This window comes from Phacochoerus africanus, chromosome 3, assembly GCF_016906955.1.
Source record: "Phacochoerus africanus isolate WHEZ1 chromosome 3, ROS_Pafr_v1, whole genome shotgun sequence".
In the NCBI taxonomy this organism is placed as follows: Eukaryota; Metazoa; Chordata; class Mammalia; order Artiodactyla; family Suidae; genus Phacochoerus; species Phacochoerus africanus.
This window is the reverse complement of record NC_062546.1, coordinates 153,204,501-153,224,183: the sequence shown is the minus strand read 5'-3', so window position 1 is coordinate 153,224,183 and position 19,683 is coordinate 153,204,501. Positions and strand designations below refer to the sequence as shown.

The window sequence follows — 19,683 nt, the reverse complement described above, 5'->3', positions numbered from 1 at the left end:
CACCTATGGTCAATTAATCTCTGACAAGGGAGGCAAGAACATCAAATGGGAAAAAGAAAGTCTATTCAGCAAGCATTGCTGGGAAACCTGGACAGCTGCATGCAAAGCAATGAAACTGGAACACACCCTCACACCATGCCCAGAAATAAACTCCAAATGGCTGAAAGACTTAAATATACGACAGGACACCATCAAACTCCTAGAAGAGAACATAGGCAAAACACTCTCGGACATCAACATCATGAATATTTTCTCAGGTCAGTCTCCCAAAGCAATAGAAATTAGAGCAAAAATAAACCCATAGGACCTCATCAAACTGAAAAGCTTTTGCACAGTAAAGGAAACCCAAAAGAAAACAAAAAGACAACTTACAGAATGGGAGAAAATAGTTTCAAATGATGCAACCGACAAGGGCTTAATCTCTAGAATATATAAACAACTTATACAACTCAACAGCAAAAAAGCCAATCAATCAATGGAAAAATGGGCAAAAGACCTGAATAGACATTTCTCCAAAGAAGATATACAGATGGCCAACAAACACATGAAAAAATGCTCAACATCACTGATTATAAGAGAAATGCAAATCAAACTACCATGAGATACCACCTCACCCCAGTCAGAATGGCCATCATTAATAAATCCACAAATAACAAGTGCTAGAGGGGCTGTGGAGAAAAGGGAACCCTCCTGCACTGTTGGTGGGAATGTAAACTGGTACAGCCACTATGGAGAACAGTTTGGAGATACCTTAGAAATCTATACATAGACCTTCCATATGACCCCGCAATCCCACTCTTGGGCATCTATCCAGACAAAACTCTACTTCAAAGAGACACGTGCACCCGCATGTTCATTGCAGCACTATTCACAATAGCCAGGACATGGAAACAACCCAAATGTCCATCGACAGATGATTGGATTCGGAAGAGGTGGTATATATACACAATGGAATACTACTCAGCCATCAAAAAGAATGACATAATGCCATTTGCAGCAACATGGATGGAACTAGAGAATCTCATACTGAGAGGAATGAGCCAGAAAGACAAAGACAAATACCATATGATATCACTTATAACTGGAATCTAATATCCAGCACAAATGAACATCTCCTCAGAAAAGGAAATCATGGACTTGGAGAAGAGACTTGTGGCTGCCTGATGGGAGGGGGAGGGAGTGGGAGGGATCGGGAGCTTGGGCTTATCAGACACAACTTAGAATAGATTTACAAGGAGATCCTGCTGAGTAGCATTGAGAACTTTGTCGAGATACTCATGTTGCAACAGAAGAAAGGGTGGGGGAAAAAATGTAATTGTAATGTATACATGTAAGGATAACCAGACCCCCTTGCTGCACAGTGGGAAAATAAAAAAAAAAATTTCTCAAACAGTTGGGACACATCATCCTATAGGCAAAAATAAGAAAATATTTCACAGTTTTGCCACAGGTGAAAAACCGTTTAGTAAAAACACTGAGCATATATACATATATTTTTTTTTCTCATCTTAATCATATTCGCTTGTGTCTTTTGCTGTTTATTTTATCTTCATTGCAATTTACAGTGAATAGTTATTATAGTAATGGTCAAAAGAATATCCTTTAAATATTCTCTTAATGACAACTCTGAAGAAGCAAAACAGCCATAGAATAAATTCTAGTGTTAGGAATACTTTTATAAAAATGCCTACAATATTTTAAATTTTCAGAAAAACAAGCCTTAAAATATGCCTAAATTAGAAACCTATAGCCCTAATATTATTGAGAGGTGAATATAAATTCTGCTAATTGTTTAAGTGATAAAGACTGAACTTAATTATATCCAAAATATACTGGAACTATTTCTATTTAAAGACCTGAAAAGATATGTTGAAAGTTTAATTAACCAAATTTGAATATTTAATATTGGACTATTTTCCATATAGTTATAATAAATGTCTTTTTTATTTTATTTTTCTGTCTTTTTGAAATAGACTAAGATGCTTAGTGAAGCAGCTGGAAAAAGGTGATGTTAACGTCATAGACTTAAAGAAAAATATTGAATATGCAGCATCTGTGTTGGAAGCAGTTTATATTGATGAAACAAGGTAAGTTTTAATCTCTTCTCCCTTTTAACCTTTTTTTCTCTCTCTCTTGTTTCCTTTCTCTTGATTCTCCTTTTATCTTAGTCATGAAACCAAAATCAAAATCTTATTAAAACTTATTAAAATGCTCGTCTTCGTGTAGCTATGTAAAGACTATGATCTTTTCTTTTAAAAATACACATTTTAATCAAATGTGAATATAAAAAAATAGTCAATAAAGTTGTATAATAAATAAAGTCTCCTTTTCCTCTACTCTCACCATCCTAAGGCCCAGGTTTTTAAGTGTCAGAGACAGGGCACGCTTATACTGATTTTCACTTATGTAAAAATTTTCCTATTATCTCAAGATTTCAGAGTTCCTTCTGAGAAAATCAGTCTCACATGCCCACATATTCTCATATGTCTATCGTATCCTCTCTACAGGGTTTGCTAAGGGGAAGTCCAAAATATGTATTTGATTATCACCTAAACCCATCACCCAGCTTCATAATTAGCAGAGTGGTAAGGAGATTAGGAAATAGGGCTTTATTTGAAGAGGGTTGTTAGCCAGTCCTGTGGCTCTCAACCAGGCTATTTGCCTTCGAGGGTTCACTGGGCAATTTCTATAGACATTCTTGGTTTGGCTGATGGGAGCTGCTGCTGTTATATTATGGGTAGAAGCCAGGAAGGCCACTAAACATTCTATAATACAGAGGAAAATCCCCACAACAAAGAATTATCCAACTCCAAATGTCAATAGTATGGAGGTTAAGAAACCCTGGCCTAAAGCTAGAAGTGTGCATTTTCTCTTTCCTCTCTAATGGGGTACTTACTCTCAACCTCAAGTCATGGGAAGGGGGCATGAGGACTCTAAAGCTAATAGGAGACTCAATACAGTATGATATGCTAGTTCCTGAGAGATCTGACCTGTGTCTCTTGGAGTTTGGAGAGTGCTAAGACTAGCTCTTAACTCTCCTTTCAGAAAAGATAAAGGTGTCAGGCTGTTTCAGAGTGAGAGTGACCCTATGGAGGGAAAGGCATGCACTTCCAGAGTTTAGCACAGAAAAGGTACTGGGTTTCTTCAGAGTCATGAGGCAGGTGGAGTAGAAGTCTTTAGAAGGGATTTTCCAAAGGATACTGACTTCAGAGGGTGAAAAACAGATTTTGTGGGGTTATTGTTGATATAGAAGCCAAGGTAGGAATTGTAAAAATTCAGCCCAAATTTCAGAGGACATATAATATTCAAGGTACCCTCTTGGTGGAGGGAGCTGTTTCTGAAGGAAGCACAAAATCTGCAGGAGAAAAAAATAACCAGCATTTAGGTACTTGTCACACAGATGACAACAGAAAACAGTCCCATAAGACCCTTTGACCCCTATAATTTCCCACCTTCTCCATCACATTGCTGAACAATGAGAAGCAGCAGAGTGAGTGGGACATGAGAAGGAACATGGAGCATGAGGATATCCATCATGTCCCTTCTCTTTGTAGGTGTCCCTACCTGGGTGAGGCCTGTGAGTGGGGCAAGTGAGAAATATTAAGTCAGATGGGAGAATGAGATTTTTATATATCAATGTGTATTGGACTTATACACAGTAAATTTATTTAATACTTAATAAAGACCTAAGATTGAAAAATCTTAGCAGTGTTAAAAGGTACCTTATGAAAGTCTTGCCTCCACCCATTTCCAAATCTACTCAAATTTCCCAACTCATAAATGTCTTATGTATATTTTCAGTGATTTATTACAAATTTTTTATATATAATGATTTTTATTTTTTTTCCATTATAGCTGTTTTACAGTGTTCTGTCAACTTTCTGCTAACCCAGTTACACATACACATACACATTCTTTTTTTTCACATTATCATGCTCCATCATAAGTGACCAGACATAGTTCCCAAGTTACACAGCAGGATCTCACTGCCAATCCATTCTAAACGCAATAGTTTGCATCTATTAACCCCAAGCACCCCATCCATCCCACTCCCTCCCCTTCCCCCTTGGCAACCAAAAGTCTTTTCTCCAAGTCCATGAGTTTCTTTTCTGTGGACAGCTTCATTTGTGCCATATATTAGATTCCAGATATGTGATATCATATGGTATTTGTCTTTCTCTTTCTGACTTACCTCACTCAGTATGAGAGTCTCTAGTTCCATCCATGCTGCTGCAAATGGCATTATTTTATTCTTTTTTATGACTAAGGAGTAGTCCATTGTGTATATATACACCACATCTTCCTAATCCAGTCATCTCATATTATCCCTCTGCCTTTCATAAAGGTAACATACTCTTCATATCTATCATTTTTATTTTTTCCCTAAACAAGGAAGATTGGAGATCTTCCTACATCATGTCCTTAAAATTTCAGACAATGAGAATTTTTACTAATAGCTGACAGAAAAGGGCGTGGTGAGGACCATGCTGCAAAAGTGAGTCTTTCTTTGTCCCCAGAACAGAACTTCTCCGTTAAAGCATGGTGTTAAGTCATAAATAAAGAAAAAGAAAAAAAAATAGGTATATTTTTAGAATGATTTTTTGGTTTATTTTCACTGAGTGTATGTAAATGTATATGATTCTTCTATGTGAATAGAGATTCAAAGTGTAAATTTTAAAACTTAAGATATTTTTCTTGTAATTTCTTTGCCTTCATTTTTGTGTGTGCTCTTTCTTGTTCATAAGTTGACTGAGCTTAACATATTTTAGATTTCTTCACCCTGTCGTGGTCATTTCATTTTTTTATACTTATTTATAAAACATAACTTTCACCTTTAGTAAGTTGGAGATTTACACTGTTCCTCTTATAATAGCATAATGATGACTATCCATTTTGCCTAAGTATCTCATCTTTCTTTTGATAAAACATTACATGCTTCATTTATTAATTTTTCTGTTGTATTTCCTTTCCCAGAAAATAATTACATACATATTTTTAAATTAATGCCCCATGATTCCTAATTCATTTAAATATATGTTACATTTCAAGGTATATTTTTTGTTTATTTGAAACTTGCTCTTTTGTGGGAAGAAAAAGAGATGCTTTATGTGATACATGAAAACTATATGAAAAAATTTGTTTTTTCTTCCTTCTTACAACAAAACCTCCAGGCTCTTCAAAACACACCATTCCCAATTTTTATTCAAATAATACAAAACTTTTCATTCTTTTATTTTAATGCTTCCAGGCATCACGAATTATAACTTGGATTAATAATAATATCCCACATTTGTACTATTTTCCGTTAGCTCTTAGTTTCATTATCTCGTATTAGTCTCACCACAGTCCTGTCCAGTTAGCAGCATGGTCATTACTTTCTGTACTTCACTAATGAGAGAACTAAAGTTCTTGAAGTAAACTGGGCTGCCAAAGGTCACAAACCTAGACTTTGACAAAACTGGGAATAGAAACTAATTCTTACAGAGAACTCTTCTCTTTATAACTGGATCCTCTCAGGGCATGGACCTCAAGCAGGATGGTGTTTAATTACTTCTGAGAGATTTGGATGACAATGTATAAAGCATTCTATAGTGGAATTGTAAATTTTGAAAAAAACGTTACTTAACATTTCCTAGCAGTAGCCTATTACTATAGCGTGCTGTATGCTAAGAACGCTCTTAGGCATTTTAATGTACTATTTTCTTTAATCATCACAGCAATTGTAATGAGATAGAAACATTATTATTAACAGTTTAACTATGAGCAAAGAGAGTCACAGAAAAGCTACATGGCTTACCCAAGGTGACACAGAGAGAAACTTAAAAAGTGGATTTAGGGCCTTGACAGCCTGACTCTAAAGCCTCGATTTTTCTTTTTTTTTGTTTCAGTAATACCATTTATTTATTTATTTATTTATCTATCTATCTATCTATCTATCTATCTATCTATCTATCTATCTATGTATTCACTTATTTATTTCATTAAAGTATAGTTGATTTACAATATCATGTTAATTTGTGCTGTACAGCAAAGTGATTCAATTATACAATATATTATTTTTCATATTCTTTTCCATTATGGTTTATCACAGGATATTTGATATAGTTCCCTGTGCTATACAGTAGGACTTTGTTATTTATCCATTCTATATGCAATAGTTTGCATCTATTGACCCTAAATTCCCAGTCCATCCTTCTCCTGCTCCCCCTCCTCCTTGGCAACCACAAGTCTGTTCTCTATCTTTGTGAGTCTATTTCTGTTTCATAGATATGTTCATTTGTGTAATATTTTAGATCCCACATATAAATATCATATGGTATTTGCCTTTCTCTTTCTGATTTAATATGATTATCTCTAGATCCATCCATGTTTCCGCAAATGGCAATATTTCATTTATGTCTGAGTAATATTCCATCACATATATATTTATATATCTTTTATATATATGCCACATCTTCTTTATCCATTCTTCAGTTGATGGGCCTTTAGGTTGTTTCCATGACTTGGCTATTGGGCTATTGTGAGTAGCGCTGCTGTAAACATAGGGTTGCATGTATCTTTTTAAATTAGAGTTTCGTATGGGTATATGCCCAGGAATGGGATTGCAGGAACATATTGTGACTCTATTTTTAGTTTTTTGAGGAACCTCCATAGTGTTTTCTATAGTGGCTGCACCAGTTTTCATTCCCACCAACAGTATAGGAGGGTTCCCATATCTCCACACCCTTTTCAGCATTTTTTATTTGTAGATTTTTGATGATGGTGATACTGACTGGTGTGAGGTAGTGACTTTTTGTAATTTTGATTTGTATTTCTCTCATGATTTGTGATATTGAGCATCTTTTCATGTGCCTACTGGCCATCTGTATGTTTCTTTGGAGAAATTTCTGTTTAGGTCTTCCGCCCATGTTTTGATTGGATGTTTGGTTTTTTTGTCATTGAGTTGTATGAGCTGTTTGCATATTTTGGAAATGAAGCCCTTGTTGGTAACATCATTTGAAAATGTTTTTTCGAAGTCCACAGGTTGTCTTTTAATCTTGTTTATTATTTCCTTTGCTGTGAAAAATGTACAGGTTTGATTAGGTCCCATTTGTTTATTTTGCTTTTATTTCTATTGCCTTGGGAGACTGACTTAAGAAAACATTTGGCATGATTTATGTCAGAGAATATTTTGCCTATGTTTTCTTCTAGGAATTTTATGGTATATGCCTTATATTTAAGTCTTTCAACAAGTTTGAGTTTATTTTTGTATATGGTGTGAGGGAGTGTTCTAATTTCATTGGTTTGCATGCTGCTGTCCAACTTCCCAAAATCCCTTGATAAAGAAACTGTCTTTTCCCCATTTTATATTGTTGTCCCCTATGTCAAAAATTAATTGAACATAAGTATGCAAGTTTACGTCTGGGTAGACCCTGGATTTTAAGCACAATTCTTTTCTGCATCCTTTAAGTCACATCTGACCAAAAAGTGATTTCAGAGACTTGTTGGAGGTTTCAATAAAAGCTCATATGCTATCAGGGTTGTAAGACCCAGTGGTGTGGGAACTCTTGTTACATCTTTTCCCAACTCTACCTTCAGTCATGTCACATCGTCAGCTTGAAATTGGCTATAGAGAGAGTATTTATACCATGGAAATTGGCAAATGCTACAAATCAGGATTTGCCTTTTTTTCTGGAGACCTAATGTTAAACATTTACCATCATGACACTGTTTAGACCCAAGATTACTTTGTAAATATATTCTAAAACTGTGACTTTATGATTAAAATATCAGCTCAGGAAATTTTAGAGTGAAATTACATGATGTGGTTTGATTTCCTATAGACTTAGTAAGAAGCAGCAGTAAACTAAGGATATTTTTGTTGATTTGTGGATATAATTATTAAAATTGAATTTGGCTTAGGAATGTTAGTAAAATAGAGATGATTTAGAAGGAGGAGGAATGAAGAAGCATTTAGTTTTTTTTAAATTTAAAAAACTTCTGACTTCTGAGATTTTTTAATAAAAAATTATCTTTCTAGAAAAAAAAGTTTAATAAGTATTCCAGAGAAGCTTTTTTTTTTTTTAATTTGGGTGGACTGCAAAAGTAAGATCAATGTATAATAAAGCAGGATAAGACAGAAATATGAATTGTCTTAAAACACACACACATAACTTTTCCCACTAAGCCTTAGCGACAAGAGGGTTTCAGTTAGGAAAACAAATCAAAACATAAGGTATCTCTTGAAGTATTTGAGTAGGAAAAATAAAAGCAGAGCTTCTGATAGAATTTTAATTCTGAACTTCTTTGAAGAATTATAGCACAGTTCCATAATGAATATGACTGTTAGTTTTTTTAAAGACTTTTTCAAATGCAAATGCCAATTTTTTGTGAGTCTTGCTTTCAAATGTAACCCTAGAGGTTATTGTTTTTCAAAGCTGCACAGTTATAATTCAGAAACATGTAGACCCCAAAAAAAATTCTGTTTGATTATACTTACTTGGATTTAGATATTGCCAGGCAAGGTAGTATCTTTGGCCTCATGAATTGCTATTCGTGAAGATAGGCGTCTGACTGGGACATGTACTTTCAGCTTTGGATATTATGCTTATTAATACTGCCCTGCAACATAATTTATAACTTTATTTTCTTCATGTGATCCAATCTTATGTTTGCCAGGTCTTATGATTACTGTAGTTTGTGCACAGACTCTGGATTCAGAAAGAATGGATTGTTCAAAGTCTGGATCCTCCACTCAGTACTCTCTTTCTTTAATCAAGTGACTTAACTTCTGTATTTCCTAGCTTTATCATCTGTAAATTAACAATAGTGACAACACTGGCCTCTCAGAGCTGATTTGAGAATTAAATGTAGCACAACCTGACAGAGTAAGTTAAATAATAAGTACTTTATATTGTAATAATAAAATGGAGATACTTCTGGGTGCATAGTACATTAAGATATATAATTCATGGAAAGATACCAAATAATTTCTTGAGAGCAATTTTTGTTCCTGAAAAAAAATGAAGTCAGGTGGGCTCAAGTTACCAGGAAGTGAAGGCAAAATACAAATTTATGGAAACAAATCTTGATAGAATATACATCTTGATTTTAAAAAAATCTTCAATTGACTCTTATCTTACTAAGTCTGAAGTCCTTGATTTTGAGAGATTATGTTGAGTAAGAATGCATGGATGTCAATCAGTGCTTCAAGAAATTAATCTGCTATAAATTGAGTGAAATTGATGGCTCCTTGAGGGCTAAGTGCCTTGAAATCATCAAGTACATGAATTACTAGGGGATATTCACTCATGACACAAATATTTATTGAACATGTGAAGTTCACACTGATCATCAGGAGTACAACTGAACAGATAGCTGGTAGGTAGGAATGAATCAAGAGCTGGGAGAATAAATGGAAGAACAAGGACCAATACTGCAAACAAGAAACAGGGATATTAAACCCAAGCACAATGGCAGATTACAAGAAGAAACAACGCTAAGTAGCAGCAGTAAATCATAAGCAGAAGGAGTAACATGGAGTAAAATTTGTAGACTCACGATTCCAAGCCAGATATGGCTGGACTTGCTGACTGTTAATGAATTTAGTTCCCTGGCAAAGCTCCCTGTGCCCATTCTCAAAGACATAGCTTCTGGAGTTGCAATGTGGCTCTGGGTTCAGAATTTGACATAGTCTCCCTGAGGATGTAGGTTTGATCCCTGGCCTTTCTCAGTGGGTTAAGAATCTGGCATTGCTGCAAGCTATGGCATAGGTCACAGATTTGCTCAGATCCAGTGTTTGCAATGGCTGTGGCATAAGCCTGAAGCTGAAGCTACAGTTCACCTCCTAGCCTGAGAACTTCCATATGCCACAGGTACAGCCATAAAAAGAAAAAAAAAAAATAAGCATGGCTTATAGCAAAAGGACTTAAGGTTAAAAAAAAAAAAGAAGTCTGAAATGTGCTAGGTATATGGGCATTATAGCTCAGAAACATGATGCCAGTTAGAGATGTGAATTTGGAGATTATAATCCAGAAGTCTCAGGGTTGTTTTTAGATGCTTTATTTTGATTTTAATAATTAGAGCTCTTTTGCTAATTCAATACATTTCCCATCCCAAAGTTTTTGAAAATGCTTAACCAATCTGTCTTGGTTGTCACTTTCTTCTGTAGCCAGCTCTCTGGCTTCAAACTTCTCAGATCGTTCCTCTGCAGGTCACCTCTTTTCCCCTTAGGTCCAGAAATCCACAATCTGGTACTGCTGCCAAGCATGAGCTCAGTCCCTTCCTCCATTTCCCCAAACTGAAACTGGAATCAACTAGAATCTCTAAAACTGCTATAAGACCTCTCAGAACCCACATCTCTCAACCCCTTCCATTTTACCAAGCATTTCTCTGCATCCTCTAAGTCTAAGCCCATATTGTGAAGCCACTTTGACATCCCTTATGGAAGTGTCTTTCAACATATTTTTCTATCCTGAGTTCAAGATTTCAAGATCCAAGGCCAAGTTAAAAGAAGCAAGCTATCAAAATTAATGTCAAATTGCACATTCATCTGCAGCATCAACACCTATGTCCAAAGACTATGCAGTCTAAATCCACATTTAGAAAAAGAATGACATTTTTGTAAAGGACACAGAATCTTTAATGATGTAGCTGTGCTCACAATGAGGACAGTCATGTACATTTTTGTCCAGAAATGTATAGCCTATTGCAGTCACATTGTTTCAATCTTCTGTATGCCACAGCACAGCCTTCATTTTATTTTTGTGTTTACTTAAAGACCTATTCAGAAAGACCTGCTTATAAAACAAAAGAGCAATCTGCCTCTGAAGGTAAAGTAAAGCCTCTGTGGAATAAAACAAATTATTTTTTGACTTTTCAAATGTCAGTTCTTTTCACTTCTTACTATTTCAAAAACTCTTTGAAGTTTCATCTCAACACAGGTCACTGTGTTATCCCAGTAACTGAAATCAAGGAAGAGGATGAAAATGCCAGATAGAGGTATGGAGTGAGTGGGTGGTTGAAGAGGGATGTGGGGAACATAGCATTTAAAAGTTAGTCATGGAGCTACTAAAGAGGATACTCAGGAGCATAGATATAGAAGCAGGAGACCTCTCTGAGAAATATGGAGTACCAAAAGCCAGTGGGAAGCAGGGTTACTAAGAAGGGTAAATCAGATGCCACAGGGAGAACCCCTGGATGAAGTAGGAGGTTCCTGATGCCTCTGAAGTAGAACTTCGCAAAGAGAAAATGCTACCAGCCAGATTATGGTAGTAAGAGGAATTGAAGTAGAAAGGCTCTGGAAGAAATTAGACTATTTTTCAAGAATTTTCTAGGAAAAGAGTTCTTGTTGTGGCTCAGCAGATTAAAAACCCACTCAGTGTCCATGAGGATGCCATTTCAATCCTTGGCTTCTCTCAGTGGGTTAAAGATCCAGTGTTGCCACAAGCTATGGCTCAGATCTAGTGTTGCTGTGGCTGTAATGTAGGCTGGCAGCTGCAGCTCCATTCAGCCCCTAGCCTTGGAACTTCCATATGCCACAGGTGCAGCCATAAAAAGAAAAAAAAAAAAAGAATTTTCTAGTAGGAAAAAACAGATATAGAATAGTCTACTAATGGGAATATAGGTATATATTTTTTTCCATACTTTTTTTAGAATGGAGGCCTTCCATTAGCCTTGAGATAAAGAGTTTTAAAAGAAATGTGTATTAGATAAAAATAATATCTATTAAAAGAGTGGGTATGAAATTATTCTTAAGAAGTTATCTAGGAAAAAAGACAAATAGCCAAGTGTAGGTGGAAAATGTAGATGAAGATAGAGCTAACTAGGGCATAGCTAAGAGTCTTCAAATAAGCAACATGAATAGGTAGCACTGTAAAATCAAAAAGGTTAGTAAGTATTGATTTTAAACTCATTTTCTCAGCATGGGTAAGAATGTGACAATAATTTTGAGCAAAATAACACTCTAACAGCACTAACACTCAGGGATCAATATAATGTAGAGAGCAAACCATTTGTGGTTAGTCACTAAAACCTGCACATCATGATAGCTCTAACTTGTGACACTTTAGACATTTAGAGTCAGAGTAGGGAAGAAGGAAGAAAGAAAAGAGCTAGACTAATGAAGTCCTTTCACTAATATTTCAATTGTAAGTGACAGGAAACCCAGCCAAACCAACTTAAACTCTTATTGCCGAAACATTTATGACAGTACTGACTATAAGCATAGATGAAACAGGACCAAAAGGATGTCAAGGGATCAATCTCCATTTTGATTGCTGTGGAACGTCCTCCTTCTGACGCTTTGAATTAGCAGAACAAGACATGGCAATATTTACAAGCTTTATATACACATACTTTCAAATCCAGTGGAAGTAAGAGAGCATTTCTTTCTCGGAGGCTCCAACAAACACAATTTTTCTGTTTCATTGGCTCTAGTTAGATAATATACTTAGCCCTCAATCCTGTCTATGGAATAAAATACACAAGTTCACTGATCAAGCATCTCATGAGGCAGGTAGGACGTCAATTTTATTTAAAACGCATGCCTACTGAGAATGGAAGAGTGCTTTCACAAACAACAACTGCAACAACAACAACAGGGTTCTTTCTAGAGTGAAAACTAAAATATTTGTGTTAGTACCACATGCAGGGGGATCTGGATTAGAGTCTGTATGGGATTTTGAACAACTCCTTTGAACAAATCCAGGGGTTTGGTCCTACTAATGATAAGCCTGTGGGTGAGAGATTTTTTTTCTTCTAGTCGTTTGGTTTTCTTACACAGAGTTGAAGTCACCCACCCCTTCCTGTTTGGGAATTCTGTGGTTATCCACAGTCTCAAAGACTCTCCTAAAGACTTGTTTTCCCTAAACTACCCTGACCACCATGAGGGGGACAGAGACTGCTGTTTATCACATGCTTAGTGGAAGAGGATGATATAAATTTGGGTTCTTATATTTTTTTTAGCCACTCCCATGGCATGTAGAAGTTCCCAGGCCAAGGATCGAACCCATGCCAGAGCAGTGACAAAGCAGCATCCTGTACCACTAGGCCACCAGGGAACTCCAGGGCTCTTGTATTTTTCAGAGTTGTTTCCATTTGAAGGAGTCCCTGAGGAAATCAGTTTGAAGGGTATGTGCTAAGACATTGCTGGAGCTCAGTGAATCATTAAAAAGCAAATCATGATTTTTATGAATTCCACTTTTATGGTGTGAGTTGTAGGGAGGGGTGGCTGTTTAGAGTGCTGTGTTTGTAGGCTGTTTCTCACCCTGTAGATAAGAGTGTGAAAACCAGGCTTAGAAAAAGTTGCAATATATTTTGGTTGATTTTCATATTTTCTGCCATCTGTGGTGTGTTACTTTATGCAAACTTTCAAAAACAGCCTCACTAGTGAAAAGGGAAAAAAAAAAACCTGACCAGATCTTTTTAGAGATTACTGACATAAAAAGATCCATGTATTACATAAGATATCATTGTTATGATATTTTGGGTCAATAAAATATAAACAAATATTTCCTGGATTTGAAAATGATACAATTTTAAATATTATTTTCTAATGATATTAATAACAGGTAATAATTATATCCAAAAAAACATTATATGATTTGCATATATGATTATATTGTCTCAAAAATTCTATGAATTAAATACATTATTTTTACCATAAAATTAAAAAACTTAAAGCATAAAAAAGGATTTCACTTGCTTAGAATCATGTAACTATTAAGTGTTAGAGACAAGTTGAAACTGAAATAGAGCATACCCAACATCAATTTCTCCCCCCTTGGTAATAAAACCCTTTTTTAAAAATTATTCACTCTTCTCTGCAAAATCAAGTGATTCAGGGGAAACTACTTCTAGTCCAAGGCTCAGAATGAGTGTCTCCTAGTTGATCTAAACCAATTAATTAGTCCCCAACTCGCTAACCAGTACATGTTTGGACAGGGACATGTGATGCAATTCTGGCCAGTGAAACTAATGGGGGTTTGGCAAAAGATTTCCAAACATAGAAAAGGAGTCCTATGTGTCTGGGTGTTGTATCTAGGAATGCTGCTTGAAAATGATACTATCATCTTGCTACAAACTTAGAGCTGAACCTAACACTAAAATTGGCAGTGTAGAAAGATGGAGGAAACTGGAGTCCTTGATAAAATTGTTGACCTGATGATTTTTTAAAAAATCTCTGCTGGAGTCTGCCTATCTTTAACTTTCTTGTTAAGAAAATAACATATTCCTCTATCATTTAAGCCACTTTGTGTTAGGTTTGATGTCACTTGCTATGGAAAGCATCCTTCTAGCCACATAGATCTGCCTTGCTTTAAAGTCCATGTTTTAAATCTCTAATCCTTGTAGGCAGTCACCTTATCCTAATAAGTCCTAACACAAATGCTTATTTTTTTTTTTTATTTTCCCACTGTACAGCAAGGGAATCAAGTTATCCTTACATGTATACATTACAATTACATTTTTTCCCCCACCCTTTGTTCTGTTGCAACATGAGTATCTAGACAAAGTTCTCAATGCTACTCAGCAGGATCTCCTTGTAAATCTATTCTAAGTTGTGTCTGATAAGCCCAAGCTCCCGATCCCTCCCACTCCCTCCCCCTCCCATCAGGCAGCCACAAGTCTCTTCTCCAAGTCCATGATTTCCTTTTCTGAGGAGATGTTCATTTGTGCTGGATATTAGATTCCAGTTATAAGTGATATCATATGGTATTTGTCTTTGTCTTTCTGGCTCATTTCTCTCAGTATGAGATTCTCTAGTTCCATCCATGTTGCTGCAAATGGCATTATGGCATTCTTTTTTTACAGCTGAGTAGTATTCCATTGTGTATATATACCACCTCTTCCGAATCCAATCATCTGTTGATGGACATACAAATGCTTATTATCTAAGATAGCTACTTCGAATTTGCAATCTATTTTACCATAAAACAAACTAAGGAATTGATTGAGTTTCCAAGGTAGCTCATAAAACATATTGATCCCATAATAGAATTAAACAGCATATGTCTCTTTTGGGGAAGTACCAGGTACTGAATGTCAGAGACTTTCTTCATAAGTAAAAGGGTATTTCCCTACTCTTCATTCCATCAGCAAGCCTAAGTACAATATATATTTTTCCTCAGTCTTCTCTCCATCTCTTTTCTTTCATCTTCATCGACATTAGCATAGTCCAAGTCATCGTTGTCTTTGAGACTATATGTGGCCCAGTCATACATATATGTATATACACATTTCCTTTCTTACATTGTCTTCTGACATGGTCTGTCCCAAGAGACTGCGTGTAGTTTCCTGTGCTATACAGCAAGACTTCACTGCTTATCTATTCTAAATATAGTAATTTGCATCTACTAACCACAAACTCCCAGTCCATCCCACTCCCTCAAGAAATTGACTCCTCTATTTTTCAATTAAGTAGCATTCAGATAATTCTTATTTGTAAAACCAATATAAAAGATTCATTAGTTAAGATAACTTTATGGAAATGCTTCTGCCAGTCCCTTCCTGTACTGTTCACCAAGACTCTCCACCTCTGTCAGTGAAATAATGGGCATGTGGAAATAAGCAGTATTGTTAAGCCCATGTTATAGAGGAGGATTATATTTTACTTTCTTGGCAGATATCATCCATTAATTGGGAAGTTTTGTAAGGATGAGAGCAGTTTTCAGGCTGTAGTGTTCATCAGAATCACCTGGAGGGCTTATTAATTAAACAGGTCTGGAGTAGAGCCTTTGAAGTTTCACTTCTAACAAGTTCCCAAGTGCTGCTTCTGCTGGTCCAAGGACCACACTTTGAGGACTACTGGACTAAAGGATGTCAAAATGAGGCTACAGAAAGAGAGATGTAGAGAGTATGTTAGAATTAATGGTTAGAATTTTAAGGTCTGATCAAAAGAGTGTGGCCTAAATATCACCCCAAGTTGTGTATAAGATGACCTTGGGCTGTAATACCTCCCCCAGTCAGGAAATCTAATCACATAATAGGAGCAATAAGCAAGGAGTGCAAAATCAGAAATTAGCAATGCTTAAGCAATAATTCTTGGGCACAGAGGAGGCAAGTCTGTCCTTTGGTCTATGGTGTGGGCACCTCTCCCAGATCTGGAAAACCATGGCCCTTGGGCTTCATCTCTGGGCTTCACCCCTACCCATCTTCTGCAAACTGCTGCTCAGTGATTCCTGGAAGAACACTTTCTTATATGGAGTCTGGAATGCCCTCCTCTGTGTCTCATTCCTTGATTAGAAGAGGTGGCATATTGACATCATTCTCTGAAAAGTAGGGCAGAAAGACGATCAATACTAGGTAGATACTGTTGTATTGCCATGAAATATACATAACATAAAATGTGCCATTTTTAACCATTTTCAGTGTACAATTCAATGGAATTAAGTACATTTACAATGTTGTGCAACTATCAGCACTATTTCCACAAACTTTCATTAACCCAAATAGATACTCTATACCCATTAAACAATAATTCCCAGTACAACCCCTCCCCACCCTTGATATCCTTTATTATATTTTCTGTCTGTATGAATTTGTCTATTCTTAGTACATTTTTAAAAGGTAAAAAATATTTTTGGAGTTTCCTCCCACTGCCTCCTCACAACCCATAGAATCCATAAATTGTTCTTTGGCTCCCCTAAGTCCATTTTGACCAACTTCTTCCCTTATGTCTCAAACACTTCCCTGCTATACAGCCTCCTTTGTTTTTTAATTTTATGGTCACACTCCCAGCATATGGAAGTTGCCAGGCCAGGAACTGAATCTAAGAAACAGCTGTAAACTGTGCTTCAGCTGTGGCAACATGGGATCCTTTAAACCACTGTGCAAGGCCGAGGATGGAACCTGCACCTCCACATCGACCCAAGCCACTGCAGTCAGATTCTTAAGCCACTGCAACACAGTAGGAACTCCCCCAGACACCCTCCTTTAACTACACATCAGAAATAGGAAATCTACTCAGACTAATTCATGCAGATGTGTAAATAGCTGGGAGTTTACTGAGGGTTTGTTTTGTGTTATACACTGTTCTGAGTGTTTTCTATGTTTTCACCTATTTCATCCTCCAGCCCCACAACTAGGGAGAGTATTATTATCATCTCTGTTAATTATTATTATCATCTCTATTTTATTGACAAAGAAACTGAGATTCAGATAGATGAAGTATTTTTCCAAAACTATACAGCTAATAGATGATGAAGCCAATATTCCAACTCCGGAGGCAGTTCTCCTAACCACAGAGGATACATATTAGTAAAAAAAAAAAAATTGGTGATTAGTGGAAGGTCAGGCTTTGAGCCTAAAAGAATATTTTTAAAGATATTTTTAAGGCAAAAGGACTTTGCTGGTGTGAAGCCAAGAGTCATCGGCATGGCCTAGGGCAGTTTTCTATTTCAATTGATCACTCCATTTCTATCTCCCAACTGACTCCCAAAATATAATCTTGATCCTAAATCTCTCCCAACATTTCCTGGCCCTTTCTGCCTGTCCTGGGGCATGGCCTTCCTCTGCCTGGACCTCATTCCTTTGGTGGGTGCAGAGGAGGTAGAGAGCCCTCCATAGACCTTAGCTTGGAGGAAGTGACCTCTAATTTTAACTCTCTCCTTTGTCAACCTCATTTTAGCTAAGTTTATGTTTTGGGAATTGAGCTAAATCAGCATAACTGATTTATCCACCCAGTTGTTCAGTCCTCGGTCACCCAGATGTAATAGTCACCTTATCAGTTAAAAAAATGATTAAAAATTAGAAAATATTGAACAATAGCTATCAGGTAGACAGGAAGAAAAAACTGCCAGAAAAAAAAAAAAAAAAAAGCTGTTGAGATAAATTTGTGAGCCTGCCAGAGGTTAGTCCCCGGGAAAGGGCCAGGGGACGCCTGGGTGGGGGCTGGGCACCAAGACCTCTCCTCCGAAGGTTAGTCCCCAAGAAAGGGCCGGGGGATGCCTGGGTGGGGGCTGGGCACCGAGACCTCAGCTCCAGAGGTTAGTCCCTGGGCTGGGGGCAGGGCAGAGCGGAAGCTGCTTGGGAGGTCTAGAAACCATTTGATGGGGCAGAGACTGCCTGGGAGAATAGAAAACAAAGCTGTTGCTGAGGAAGGGAGCAATACTCTAGGGGCGGGGAAGTGGAAAGCCACATCAGAGGGAACCTGGGAGAAGAGCCTGGTCTGCCCCCATGCTGGGGAGGGGAGAGAAGAAGGGGTGGGTCCCCATAGAATACCCCCCACGCCACGGCAAGCTTACAGGCCCGCTAGCTAGCTGAAAGCTGTGCTTCCCAGTCCATCCCCTCCCCCCACCCCCACCACCCCCTATGCTCTCGCTGAGCCTGGGGCTGCCTGCCATCCAGTAGAGCTGGCCTCGACAATTGCCTGAAGCCTACCACCACAGGGGCTGTCCCTACACAGGCCTGCTTACCTTTTGGAGGGGCTACACTTCCGCAGAGCAGCACCAAACACCACCAGCCCCTGAGAAAAGGCCTGCAGCCCAGAAAAGCTAGAACAAGCCTAGCCAGGCCGTGAATAGATCTGCCTAATTCTCGGATGGTTTTTCTGAGTCGGGCTGCCTCAGGGAGGAGCCTCTTGGGTTTCCAGCGGCCCTGCTACCCGCCCAAGCCCCCAGGGGGTGCCCCACTCCCGTGGAATAGCTGCTCAGCACCACCAGCCCCCTGGAAGAGCCCCTGCAGCCCAGAAAACTGCAACAAGCTTGGCCAGACTGTGAAAAGATCCGCCTACATTCTCAGGCCGTCCTTCTGAGCTGGGCTGCCGTGGGGAAGAGCCTCTTAGGTTCTCAGTGACCCAGATAGCTGCTCCAGCCCCCAGGGGGTGCTGCACTCCTGAGGAACAGCTGCCCAACACCGCCAACCCCCTGCAAGAACCCCACAGCCTAAAAACACCAGAGCAAGCTCTGCATGACCGAGTGAAAACTGCTACCATCGTGGTGTGGACCTCCCAGTCCTGTCTGCCCTCAGGAAGCCCTCCTTTGCTTCAAAGAAACACTGTTAGCCCCATCAACACTCCAGAAAAGCCACACTGCCTCAAAAAAGATTGACCAACAATGCCAGCCCTCAGGAAATATTCCACGGCAGTGACAAGGCAAACACTGCCCGATAACGATAACGGAGAGCACAACTCCCTCAGGAGAAAGAAAACAACAAGCAAGATGAAGAAGCTGAGAAACCACCCCCAGTCAAACCACCAGGAGAACTCACCTAAAACAGTCAACAATGAAACAGATCTCGGCAGTCTGACAGACCTGGAGTTCAAAAGAGAAATAGTGAAAATACGGAAGGAAGTAAGAGAAGATAGGAACAGTAATGCAGATACCCTCAGAAAGGAACTAGAACATATAAGGAGGAGCCAAGAAAAACTAGAACATTCATTTGCAGAGATGCAAAGGGAACTAAGGGCAGTAAAAACCAGAATGAATAATGCAGAAGAACGAATCAGTGATATGGAAGATAGAATAATGGAAACCACTCAATCCGGTCAACAGACAGAAAACCGAATCAAAAAACTGGAAAGCAATATAAGAGACCTATGGGATAATATAAAGCGGGCCAATCTACGCATAATAGGAATTCCAGAAGGAGTAGAAAAAGATAAGGGGATGGAAAATATATTTGAAGAAATTATCGCTGGAAACTTCCCAAATCTAAAGGATGCTGGGTTCAAGATACAAGAAGCACAGAGGGCCCCAAACAAACTGA

The 19,683-nt window shown here is 37.9% G+C and overlaps 1 protein-coding gene across 2 annotated transcripts in view; it reads left to right on the top strand.

Annotated features, from left to right (window-relative positions):
• The window catches only part of PDE1A (phosphodiesterase 1A), a 259,700-nt gene that overhangs the window by 155,401 nt on the left and 84,616 nt on the right, over positions 1-19,683 (top strand). For both annotated transcript variants that reach the window (XM_047773019.1, XM_047773020.1), the window contains exon 2: positions 1,974-2,087. In XM_047773019.1, the coding sequence (XP_047628975.1) occupies positions 1,974-2,087 (114 nt within the window). The remainder of the gene's footprint in view (positions 1-1,973; positions 2,088-19,683) is intronic.